We start from the raw sequence: 13,621 nt of genomic DNA, 5'->3' as shown, positions 1-13,621 counted from the left end.
AAGAAATGAGAGAATTGTGAGAAGTTTAACATCATAGGTAGATTTCTTATATGTTTGTCTTTCAAATCTGAATTATGTTTCTTGTGTTCAGAAACAACAAATTTTATGATGAAGATTAATATCAAAGCAAATTGGAGTCCATCCTTTAAGTTTTGAGCCATTTGTAGTAGTGCTTGTTTATATATATATATATATATATATATATATATATATAATCCCAGCACTGGGGAGGCTGGGCAAGTTGGAAGTCGACTCAGCTTCTACAGAAAGACTTTGCATGAAAATAAACAAAAAATTCAATTTAACCTATTATTCTTTCTCTTAAAAAGTAGTCCTATGCTTTAGGGTAAAGGGACCTCTAAAGGAATTTAACATGAGTGTGGTTTCTGGTTCCCCTTCTGTTCACAGGGCCTTGGTCCTTTGTCATAACCTTGAGTCTTAAAAGCTAGTAGAAAAACTAGTTTCCCAAGGAGATCACCATTCTTATTATCTAGAACACTTGCAAGGCCTCACTTTCAAGATTCATAATGGACATTCAGACAGACCGTGTTCAGACATTAAATATAGGACAATCTCTAGAATAAATTGTTTTCCTTGGTGATCACAGCACAGCTTTCTTAAGAAAAGCAGGCAGCTTTTGCAAGTTGGCACAGAAGTGAGCTTAGCAAAGTGTGTATTTCAGAAATTGACAAATATGTGTTAAAATTTTATTTGGATGTTACATCATCATGACCTATGATCTCGTTGGTCTATTTAAGTAGATGAGGTTTCACTTTTGAACCTTGACATTTAAAAAGTCATAATTACTACACATTTTGCATTAATATGTGCCTCTTGTGTATAGGTAAGACTTTGAAAATGTCTCTACAGTCTCCTGTCTCTGCCTGCCCCAGTCTGTACAGGAGAGTGCTGGTGTCTACTACATCAGCAGAGGCTTAAGTCTGCTGAGACATCTCCCTAGCTATAGAGTTACTTTTAATACTACAACTAAATTTGAGTAGTGATGTTGTATATGCTTATATTTCTAAATAAACTAACAAAGGGTTATTTAGAATGTCAAAAATGTCTTATTTAATGAGATGACCAGCTAAATAAGCAGTGTTTGTGAAGGTATTTATGCATTGTGAGTATGGAGAACTCATTATGGAAGTCTCAAGCCACAATACAACATTTCAGAGTTAAACTTAGAAAGGGTAATGAAAGCAAAATCCATTGGCTAAGAAACCTGCCTTGCCAATATTGACTTTTAACAGGCCATTCAATGGTCAAGCTTTTCCTGATATAGTTGGTAATATTCTCTTGTAAGGTTGTTTACCTGCCTATAGCCTCTCTTAAAATTATGTAAATAGGTCCTGGAGAGATAGCTTAGGAGTTAGGAGCACTTGCTGCTGATGCAGAGTAATAAATTTTGTAAAACATGGTATGATGCAGTGGGAGGGAGTACCTTAGCAGGCCCATGCTGAGGCATCCCCCACTAAGGTACCAGCTATACAACAGATTTAGTATAAAATGGAGTTTATTTTGGGGCATGGGAAGTGGGGTTGAGAATGGAGTAGAGGCAGAGAAAGGGAGGGGACAGAGGACAGGGAGAGGAGGAGTGGGGAGGAGGAATTGGTGGGCTATGAACACATGGGGAGAGAAGGGGGAAAGGACGAGGGAGGCCAGAGAGAGAGAGAGAGAAAGGGAAGCCAAACAGTCCTTTAATAGCAAGCCATGGCTGTTGCTAGGTAACTTGGCAGCACCTAGAAGAAATGCTAACACAGGGGATCTAGGATTGGTTCCTAGCATCTACATGGCAGCTCACAACCATCCATAGCTCCAGTTCCAGGGAATCCAACACTATCTTATTAGCTCCACATGGAATTAGTCATATTCTTGATACACAGACATATATGCAGGCAAAACAGAATAAATAAATCTAAAAAAAATTGTAATGAGTTAATTAGGGTTTAGAGAAAATTCAGACTTCTTGACCAGAGTGCTAGTAGATAGTGGATAATTTCTTGCTGCTTTTTACATAGCATAGATAGATTAATATTGGCTGTTTTTATTGTACATCTAGTGTAGACATTATATTCTAAGTTCAGAAGCTATGGACGGTCTTAAAAAGAAGTATATTGGCAAAAAATTAAATGAACTACAAACTAATTTTCCTAAAACAACAAAAAAGTAAAGAATTGATATAAGGTTTGAGACCTGATAACTACTTTTTAAAAAGAAACTTGGATAAAATGGAAAACTTTGTTCCCAATTTGTTCTTCTATCTACAATCAAAAAGTCACAGTGAAATTGCCAGAAAGCCACTACTGCTTCCCCTTAAACAATGTGTATATGTAAAAAATAAACTATTGTTGACTGATTTGTTTTTGTTCTTTATATCTTGGTCTAAATATTCAACCAACTATACTGCAATATATAATCAATGGGATGTGGGGGGTGGGGAAGCACTACAACTTCCATGATTTTTTTTTAAGTCTTTACTCTTTATACTTCAGTTTTTATTATATGGTAGGTATGTACAAGAAAAAGTTCTATGTGTATAATTTGTAACTAAGCATAAAAGTTTTAGAGATATTTGAATTGGGAAGTAAGTGAATTTCAATCTATAGAGATACGACTTTTATCTCTTTTGAGTATTAAACATCATACATAGAATCCTACCTGTAAGATTAAGATTGTACTGACTAATTTTATGTAAACTTACGACATGCTAGTCATTTTTAGAAGAGAGAGCCTCAGTTGAGTAAATGCTTCTACTAGATTGGCCTGTGGGCAAGCTTGTAGTGAATTTAATTACTGATTGATACATGTTGGAGGGTCCATCCAATTGGGTACAGTGCCACTCCTAGGCTGATGGTCCTGGCATGTATAAGAAAGTTATGTTAAGCAAGCCATGGGGAACAAGCCAGTGAGCAGTGTTTCTCCATAACCTCTGTATTAGTCAGGGTTCTCAAGAGTCACAGAACTTAGGGAATATCTCTATATAGTAAGAGAATTTGTTGTGATGACTTATAGTCTGTAGTCCAACTCCCAACAATGGGCAGCTGTAAGTGGGGAGTAGATTCCAACAGATGTGCTGGCAAGTAAATGCAAGCAGGCAAAGAAGATCGAATCTTCCTTCTCCAATGTCCTTATGTAGGTTTCCAGCAGGTTTGGCCCAGATTAAATGTGTGTACACCTGGATCTGGGACTTGTTTTGTCCCAGGCTGACCTTGAATTCACAGATCTCCTTACCTTAGTTTCCTGGTTTAAAGGTATGTACTACCTTGCTGGGACCTAAGCTTTCCATAGCCACTATGCCTCAAGATCTCCATGCCAAGTTCCAGGTCAGAAATTTGTGTCTTCCAGCCTCAAGATCTGGATCATGGTTGAGCCCTCCAATTCTGGGTTGTAGTTCATTCCAGATATAATCAAGTTGACAACCAGGAATAGCCATTACAATCCACCCCTTGTCAACTTGACACAAATACTGTCTCATGTCCACATGAAACAATAACAAAGTCATGTGTACGCTTAACATGATATAACTATTCCTTGTACATTCACAAATTCATTTGAAAATTTATAATGGGGCAGAGTCCTTTGGGAACACTCTTTTAGTATCTCAACATAAATACCGATTAATGTTAAAGAAATTGGAAGAAAGCACAAATAGCTTATACTATACAAACGTGTTCTTAACAAAATAAAACAGAAGCATTTATATTACTTTATAATCCTCATTTCTGCAATTGGTCACATGGCCTTAGATGGTTTTTATAACTACCTTCCTCTGTAGTTCCCATTCTGTATTTCCTCTACTCTTTGCAAGCACCTCAGCAGGTCTTGGCTCTTTCCCTGGAGGAGTGATCCATACCTTCATTCCTGATGGATCTGTGTCCATTGTCATCATGCTTGGATTAGACTGTTGTAGTTTCCCATGGACTTTAATCACAGGACATGGTAGTACTAAGAGAATCTCCTGCACTCCAGATATAATCCTTCTTACCTCCATTGTGGAGAGGCAATCCAATTTCCCCATGGAAATCTGGATCTATCACCCCTGCTAACACTCTTGTTCCTTTCTTAGCTTGTTGGTTTATGGACATTAGAAGCTGGTACAACCACTCTGGAAATCAGTTTGGCAGTTCCTCAGAAAATTGGACATAGTAGTACCTGAGGACTCAGCTATACCACTCCTGGGCATATACTAAGAAGATGTTCCAACATATAACAAGGGCACATGCTCCACTATGTTCATAGCAGCCTTATTTATAATAGCCAGAAGCTGGAAATAATCCAGATGTCCTTCAACAGAGGAATGGATACAGAAAATGTGGTATATTTACACAATGGAATACTACTCAGCAATTAAAAACAATGAATTCATGAAGTTCTTAGGCAAATAGATGGAACTAGAAAATATCATCCTGAGTGAGGTAACCCAATCACAAAAGAACATACATGGCATACACTCACTGATAAGTGGTTATTAGCCCAGAAGTTCGGGATACCCAAGATACAATTCACAGACCACATAAAGTTAAAGAAGAAGGAAGACCACAGTGTGTATACTTCAGTCCTTCTTAGAAGGGGGATCAAAATACCCATCATAGGAAATAACAGAGACAAAGTTTGGGGCAGAAACTGAAGGAATGGCCATCCAGTGACTGTCCCACATAGGGATCCATCCCATATACAGTTACCAAACCCAGACACTATTGTGGATGCCAACAAGTGCTTACTGACAGAAGCCTGATGTAGCTGTCTCCTGAGAGGCTCTGCCAGTGCCTGACTAATACAGAAATGGATGCTCACAGCCATCCATTGGACTGAGTACAAAGTCCCTAATGGAGGAACCAGAGAAAGAACCCAAGGAGCTGAAGGGGTTTGCAGCCCCATAGGAGGAACAACAATATGAACCATCCAGTACCCCCAGAGCTCCCAGAGTCTAAACCACCAACCAAAGAGCATGGAGGGACCCATGGCTCCAGCCACATATGCAGAAGATGGCCTTGTGGGATATCAGTGAGAGGAGAGGCCTTTGGTCTTATGGAGACTTGATGCCCCAGTGTAGGAGAATGCCAGGACAGGGAAGCGGGAGTGGGTGAGTTAGTGAGGAGGGAGAAAGGGGAGGATGCGATAGGGGGTTTTCGGAGGAGATAAAATTTGCAACATAAATAAAGAGAATATCTAATAAAAAATTTTAAAAAAATTTTTTTTTAAAAACCCAAAATGCCCCAGGGGATGTCTGAGCTTCCAGTTCAATGGAATGTTTGGTGTAGCTCCTAGTAGGAGCACTCCCCTTTCTGGAACTAAAACTTCTAGGCCAGCAGAAGCTAGGATTGTAGGACCAGGAAGCAAAAATTCCTAGAGGGTCAGTAGGAGTGATAGTGAGTGGAACTATTCCCTTCTCCATACCATGATTCCTGGATCCACTCCTGTGGCTACAGGAGAAACTGTATTATATATTGAATGCTGATTCAAAGCATATATTGCCTTCTGAAGAACTCTGCCCCAGCCCTCCATGCTGCTGCCACCTAATTGGCACTGTAACTGTGTCTTCAAAAGGTCATTCCATCTTTCTATCAGACCAGCTGCTTCAGGATGATAGGGAAGGAACATACATGGTAAGGCCAGTGGGTTTCATGATCATGGGCCCACTGTCACACTTTTCTGTCTGTGAAATGAGTTCCTTGGTCAGAATCAATACTATGTAGAATACCATGACGATGGATAAGGCATTCTGTAAGTCCACAGATAGTGGTTTTAGCAGAAGCATTACGTGCAGGAAAGGCAAATCCATAACCAGAATAAGTGTCTACTACAGTAAGAAAGAACAAAACATTGTCCTTTCCACACAGGAAGTGGTCCAATGTAGTTAACCTGCCACCAGGTTGCTGGCTGGTCACCTTGAGGAATGGTGCCATATCTGGGGCTCAGGGTTAGTCTCTGCTATTTGCAGACCTGGCATTCAGCAGTAGCTGTAGCCGGGTCAGCCTTGGTGAGTGGAAGTCTGTGTTGTTGAGCCCAAACATAACCTCCATCTCGGCCACCATGCCACTTTATTCATGTGCCCATTGAGTAATGACAGGAATGGCTGGGGAAAGAGGCTGACTGTCCACAGAATGGGTCATCTTATCTACTTGATTATTGAACTCCTCCTCAACTGAAGTCACCTTTTGGTGAGCATTTTTATGGGACCCAAATATCTTCATATCCTTTGCCCATTTGGAGAGATTACACACTTCTTCACCAAATGTCTTTCTCACCAACTTTTCAATTGTGATCTTTTCAAGTCCCTGACCATCCATCCAATCCATTGGCTACAGCCCACAAGTCAGTGAACAGTCGTACATCTGGCCGTTTCTTCTTCCAAACAAACTATAATACCATGTCTTCTGCCCACTGTGAAGATTTCCCTTCACCTGTATCTTTCAGGGTTGTCCCAGAAAGGGTTTACAATGCTGCAGCTGTCCACTTCTGAGTGGTGCCTGCATAACGTGCAGAGCCATTGGTAAACCAGGTCCTAGTCTTCTCTTCTTCAGTTAGCGATCATAGGGAACACCCATGAGGCTGTAGGCGCATGCTTGGCATCAGATGGCATTGTAGCAGGAGTAGAAGCCATAGGCATTTGAGCAACTTCTTCATGTAATTTGCTTGTGCCTTCAGGACCTACTCAGGCCCTATCGTGTATATACCACTTCCATTTGATAATAAACTGCTGCTGTACCAACTTCTGTCTTAGTTAGGGTTTTTGTTGTGAATAGACACCATGACCAAAGCAAGTCTTATAAAGGACAACATTTAATTGGGGCTGGCTTACAGGTTCAGAGGTTCAGTCCATTATCATCAAGGTGGGAGTATAGCAGCATCTAGGCAGTCATGGTACAGGAAGAGCTAAGAGTTCTGCATCTTCATCTGAAGGCTGCTAGTGAAAGACTCGCTTCCAGGCAACTAGGATGAGGGTCTTAAAGCCCACACCCATAGTGACACACCTACTCCAACAAAGCCACACCTCTTAATAGGCCACTCCCTGGGCCAAGCATACACAAACCAACACAGCCACTGCTTCAGTTTCCATGGATGAGTGCACTACTCTAACAAAAGGTCATTCCTGCCTTCCCTACGTGCATCTGAGGGTATGATTTCTAGAATTTAAGTTAAATGGAAACCTATTAGAACATGCATAACTCTCTAGAGCTCACATGGTTTATTAATTTAAAAAACTCATAGTTTGTAAGGCCACTATGCAAATGGATGTTGAAACAAACTTTTTATAGCATAGGATAGAACAACTTTCAGGTGTCGTTTCTTTCCTTCTATTATGGGCTCCTACTATTGAAGTCAAAGGTCATGTTTGGTGGTAAGGACCTTTACCTGATGAACCAGTTTATCAGCTTACAACTTTATGTTCTTCTAGGCTGAGATATCCAGGTTTCCTAGTCCAAATAAGTTACTTTTCTCACTGTTGTGAGAAAATATCAAAAACAAGCTAAAGGGAAAAGGATGTACCTGGGCTCATAGTTTCACAGTGGTCAGTCCATGTTTGCTTAGCCCTGTATGCATAGGTAGAATGTCATGGCTGCAGGAGCATATAGCGAAACAGCTTTTTATATAGGAAACCAAAAGTATAACTAGATAGGTGGGGTCCGGGGTTATAATATACCTCAAAGGCTTGTTCCCTGTGACCTATTTCCTTCAGCTGTAGCCCGTCTCCTAAAGTTTCCCACAGTCTTTTATAATCTTCCATTACCTAGGCAGTAAATATTCCAAGCACAATCCTTTAGGGAACATTTCATATTGAAACCATAGCCTGCTCCATGAACCTGTTCTCTTTTTGTGGTGATACAAAACACAAGAAATGAGTGTGTACACGAGTTTGTTATGTCAATGTGACTCTCTATGACAAAACATTTCTCCAAAATACAGTGCTCTTCAATCTTCCATATTCCTTAGATGTCATAAACTCATTAGATTAATAGATTCTTTTAGAAATATAAGATGTCCTCTGAACTTGATTCAGTTTCTTGTCATGTAGAGGAGCGCTAGTACTGTTTTCTATTGTCAGGAGCCTGGGAATAAAGGTTTTTCTGAGCCGATTAGAGCTAAGGAGAATGTAGGTCACAGTGTCACCTGCTTTGGATCTGCATGCTGCTGACCGGTATGTGAGTCTTTGTATTTTGCCCATGGTTTTACGCCAGTGGATTTGCTGCACCAGAGTAGAGATTTGTAGATTGGCAAACAAATTCATAACAACTGTGACTTGTTTTTATTATTATAAGAATTTGTAGCTCATGTATCTTATTAAATAAAACCAACACATTAAATTAGTTATCACATTTAGATATATGGCTCACATCTAGTGTGTCTTTCTAAGTAAATCTTTTCAAGTAATTTTTTTTTTACTCAAAATTAAATAAGAAAATTAAATAAGGAAAAAAAAGAGTGACTATTGGAAACCTCCCCCCACCAAAAAAAAAAAAAATCTTTGTAAAAGGTAGTGCAATTCAGTGGGAAAGATCAGAAGTCTTTATACTTATGTAATTATGAATGGTTTAAGCATTCATTTTTCTGTAAACACTGTCTTTATCTCTTTCCTTTAAGATTTACACAGGTTTTTTTCTTTGTCTTACTTTGTATCTTGTATCATTCAGTTTATATGGTGTGCCACTTCAATCAAAATGGGTAAGAAATAAGCATAGATAGCCGTGAATAGGCTTTTAAATGCCTTGAGGGAAAGTGTCTAGGCAATGTCTTCCATTTGAAGAGTCAGATTGAGTTCTGAAAAGCTTTGACAGATGAAAACTGAATTGTGGCCCTAAAACCAGTGGTACAGGTTGGCCATAGGGACAAGTAGAAGTTGTAATCCCCACTGATATAGAACTATCTAAGCTAGAGCCATGTTAGAGTAGTGTGTGCAGCACAAGCTGCACGGCGCTTGACAATGTGGTCACTGCCCCATATTTCTTAATATTGGCTGCTAGACTATTTTGGTTTTTTTTGTTTGTTTGTTTTGTTTTTTGTTTGGTTGGTTTTTTTTGTTTCTGAAATAAATATTTTTATTTCATTAAAAAAAATCAGTATTTCATGATTGGGGTAAGTAAACATTGCTTCAATCCATCATTTCTGGTGCCATTATAAATGGCTCCCTACATGCTTGTGGGAACCCTCTGAAGCCTTTTCTTGGTAGGAACTCCTGTTCTTCTGAATTCTTCCCTTTCCTTGAGATACTCCAGTTTGCATTCTTCATAGAAGGCTGGATCATTATAGTAAGCAGTTAGACAGTCTTTCAATGCAGAATTCTCTTTCTGGCATTTTAATACCATAAGGATCCCAGAGTCCTTGCAACATCTGGTAAAATCTTCAACTTGTTCAGAGCACCTCTCCCTGGCCTTTTCTCTCATTATCTTTGGGATCAGAACATCTTTTTCAACATGTCTGAGATGCTGCTCTGCGGGGTCCAGTGCCATCTCGGAGGGCGGAGAAGCAGCAAACCACTCCTATTTTGTTTTTATATAGGATTTGAGCAAAGATCAAGGTAGCTGAAATTATAGTATTACTTTGTATATTCTGCGTTCAGTTTTCCTTTGAATGCCACGCTCCCCTGTTCATTATAAAATAATCTGTATAGATTTTTTTACTTGCATGTCTATCAGGGTACCACATGTTGTGAGTTGCCATGTGAGTGATAGAACAGCAGCCAGTGCTCTCAACCACTGATCCATCCTTCTATCCCTTGTGTGATGTTCTTTAGCAATAGAGCTTTAAAGTGTTTGTTTGTTTGTTTGTTTTGTAGATATAAAACACACAATAGTAAAGGGAGCTTTATCAGAGTTACATTGTTTCTTTTGTTTTTTGAGACTTGGTTTCTCTTTGTAGTTCTAGATGGCCTAAACTCACCATGTAGACTAGAGTGGCCTTGAATTTAGAGATCTGCCTGCTGTCTCCTGAGTACTACTAGGATTAAAGGAAGCTGCAACTATATCCAGCTAAATTGAGTTATTTGCGATATTATTAAGATAGAATGTAAGAATTAAGGATGTATAATGTAATTGCAAAGTAATCACTCAAAGAAAGATACACAATAAATAAGACTGCTTAATCAAAAAGAATTTAAGAGAAAAACAGATATGCTGGATATGGTGGTGTATGGCTACAGTCCTTGTACTATACTGAAGCTAGAACAGTACAATTTCCGGATGTTCATGGCCAGCCTGGGCTATGTAGCCAGACTATCAAATTGAGAAGAGGAATAAGGAGGACGAGAGGAAATCAGAGAAGAAGAGAGGAGGCAAGGAGGGAAAACAAAGCTAAATGATAGAAACATACAACAAGATATTTGATATTTGGAGGTGGGATTGGTTCCAGTTCCCTGTCATTCCTCATGGACACTAAATTTATAGGTATTTGGGTCCCTTACATAATTGGTATATGGTGTTTGCATACAGCAAGAGGCTGTAGCCTCTTGTGTATTGAATTCCTTTCTGCTTTCTTACAATATCTAGCAGTGTAGATGCTGTATAAATAGTTGGTACTTTGCTATTGTGTGACTAATAATGGAAGGAAGTTTATGTCTCAAGAAATTTGAATCTGTTGCTTGATTAAACAGATAAGGACTGGTAGGTACTATGTAAACACCACCCAAAGAGAGTCCATACAACTAGCACAGAATCAAACAAGCTAGACTTTAAGGAAAAAAATACAGGCCAGTTGTGGTAGTGCTTTTAATTCCAGCACTCAAGAGGCAGGGGCTAGTGGCTCTCTGTGAGTTCAAGACCAGCATGATCTACAAAGCAAGTTCCAGAACAGTGAGGGCGGTTACAGAGAAACCTAGTCGAAAGGAAGGAAGGAAGGAAGGAAGGAAGGAAGGAAGGAAGGAAGGAAGGAAGGAAGGAAGGAAGGAAGAAAAAAAGTTTAAAAAAATGTATGTCACTAAAGATATAGAACAAGCTTAAAATGCCAAAATGGCAGATCATTGCCCAAACTCTAACCATTCTCATATGTTTTGGGAAAATTCTTGTGGCCAGTTTTGTCACTTGCCACAACTCTGGAGATGTTTGTTTGTGTCACTAGCTGTGGTAATGTTCATATTTAATATGTTGTATGTACAAACAGTTGCAAAAGAGTACTGTGAAGAGTCTCAAGCATAATAGCTTTAGTGTTGTAGTTATTTTTTAATAATTACTAATCCTTTTAAAAATTCCAAGTATAAAAAAAAATTTAGGTGAGGACTAAGAGAAGCAGATTATTGTTTATTTTTTGACACAAGATCTCACTCTGTAGCCCAGAGTGCCTCTGAATCCACTGTGTAGTCCAGGCTAACCTCATATTTGCTGTGATCCTCCTGCCTTAGCCTCCCAAGTGCTGAGAATTGTATTATGAATGTATATGCGTACACATGTGTGTGGGTGCTGTCATTTGTACATGTATATGTGGAAGCCAAAAGTTGACAACAGGTATCATGCTTAATTTGCTGTCTACCTTATTATTTTGCATTATTTAGTGTGTATATATGTACATGTGTGTGCCTATACATACATGCATAAATAACTATGGCACATGTATGTCACAGTGCACATGTGGATGTTAGAGGACAACTTATGGCAGTCCTCTAAAACTGTGGTTTTCTTTTATTATATGGATTTTGGGGATAGAAGTTAGGTCTTTGAGTGTGGTGGTAAGCACTTTTACCGACTGAGCTATTTAAGGGTTTTGCTATATTGTACAAATTTGCCTCAATTTTCTAGGCTCACCTTCTTTGTGTACCTTAGCGTTCCTTTGCTGTGATTTGGGAATTTGTAGAGATAGACAACTCTCCCAGTCTGGCTTTTTGCATAGATGTGTTTTTGGTTTTTTTTTTTGTTTTGTTTTGTTTTCTTTTGTTTTGTTTTCCAGAAAATAGGCTGGAGCCTCTTTTTTTTTTTTTTTTTCTGATTTCTTGCTTTCTCCTTTTATTATTTAAAACTGCAGCTCTAACATGCTAGTTTGCCATTTTTTACTGGCTTCAAAACTCTTACGCCCTTTCTGAGTGGATTAAGTCAGTTAACAAAAAAAAAAAATGGTGTCCTTTGGGTAATAAGCCAGATGTTAGTCATGGTCCACACTGATTTGGATCACCCTGGTATTGTGCTGTGGGAAGGAAATGCATCTTTTGTGTACCCTTCACAGAGTAAGAAAAGTATACAGGTATATGTAGTGCAGTCTAATTTTACACCACTTTGGAGCTCCCCTCCCCGAGAGAAAAGAAAACCCAAAGGGCTGATTGAGCTGATGCGTTTTTATGCCAGGTTTTAGGAGTATATAGTGGTGGAGAACTTGGGTTGGATAAAGAGTGTGATGTAATGGTATGAACTGGAACCCTTAGCAAGTCCTGCCTATTCAGGTCCTTCTCTGTGCTTCAGATGCCTTCATTGTTTTCCTACAAGCATGGTGAGGGCAGTCTAATATGGGGTATTATTACCTACACCATGGCATATGCTGGGATAGTGTACTCCACATTCCCATCTAGGGGGTTTCCTCTGCTGTCTGCTGTTCTGTGTGGAAGGACATGTTGTAAACAGGCATACCAAATGTCAGAGGTTTTCCTGGTCTTTTTACTTGAAAACCTACTTGCGTTTACAGTGTTCTAGATGTTAGAGTTCATTTGGACTCTCTAGAGACCTTACAGGCTGAACTTTACTCCAGATCTCTAGATAACAGCCATCTTAAAGATGCCCACTCTCCCTAATGTATATTAAACATCAATATTGCCAAAGAACTTCTTTCTCTTTACGTATTTATTGTAGGTTGGATTAGTATAGCTGTAATGAAACACTATGACCAAGAAGCTTGGAAAGGAAAGGGTTTATTTGGTTTCACATTACTGTTCATCAACAAAGGAAGTCAAGACAGGAACAAAAAACAACGCAGAAGCTTATTCAAGGCTATGGAGGAATACTGTTTACTGGCTTGCTCCCAGTGGCTTGCTCAGCCTGATTTTTTTATAGAACCTAGGACCACTTTCCCAGGGTTGGTCGCACCCACAATGTGCTAGGCCTTCCCCTATTGATCACTGACTAAAAAGATGCTTTACAGACTTGCCTACACCCCAGTTTCATGAAGGCATTTTCTCAATTGAGGCTCCCTCCTCTCCATTGACTAGCTTGTATCAAGTTAACATAAAACTAACAAGCATAATATTTTTAAGAAATTATAGAGGAATTGTTATGGCCTTTGTGAGCCATTTGATTTTTCCCCTTCTGTGAAGTTTATACCTACAAACAGAAAATGAAATCTATAAACTATTGATAATGCAACTGTAGAATTTAAACTGTTCTTTTTTGGTGGAACAAAAGAATAAGATAGTAATCATTACATATCTTCTTTAAGAATTTCCCAGAGCTCCACAGGTATCTGTTTATTGTCCAGGACTCACATGGCACTGTCCAGTTGAGACATGGAGGATATGAGGCATTCCTTCAAAGTTTTATCATTTAATTTTTTAATTTATTTTTTTATTTTATGTGTATGAGTATCTTACCTTCATGCCTTTAGAGTTTTTTTATTATAAAAGCTGTTTGATATAAAACAACAATCAGCTGGGCGGTGGTGGCGCACGCCTTTAATCCCAGCACTTGGGAGGCAGAGGCAGGCGGATTTC

At 39.1% G+C, this 13,621-nt stretch overlaps 2 protein-coding genes across 2 annotated transcripts in view; one reads left to right on the top strand and one right to left on the bottom strand.

Moving 5' to 3' along the window:
• Positions 1–13,621, top strand: part of Tmcc1 (transmembrane and coiled-coil domain family 1) — a 188,179-nt gene that overhangs the window by 66,026 nt on the left and 108,532 nt on the right. The gene's annotated exons all lie outside the window — the stretch shown is intronic.
• On the bottom strand, positions 9,132–9,476 carry LOC116099445 (COX assembly mitochondrial protein homolog). Its single transcript, XM_031383048.1, has one exon. The coding sequence runs from the start codon at positions 9,450–9,452 to the stop codon at positions 9,132–9,134; it is 321 nt and encodes a 106-aa protein (XP_031238908.1). The 5' UTR covers positions 9,453–9,476.

The sequence above is a fragment of the Mastomys coucha genome, unplaced genomic scaffold (genome assembly GCF_008632895.1).
Source record: "Mastomys coucha isolate ucsf_1 unplaced genomic scaffold, UCSF_Mcou_1 pScaffold20, whole genome shotgun sequence".
NCBI lineage: Eukaryota > Metazoa > Chordata > Mammalia > Rodentia > Muridae > Mastomys > Mastomys coucha.
This window is presented reverse-complemented; position numbering and strand designations above follow the sequence as displayed.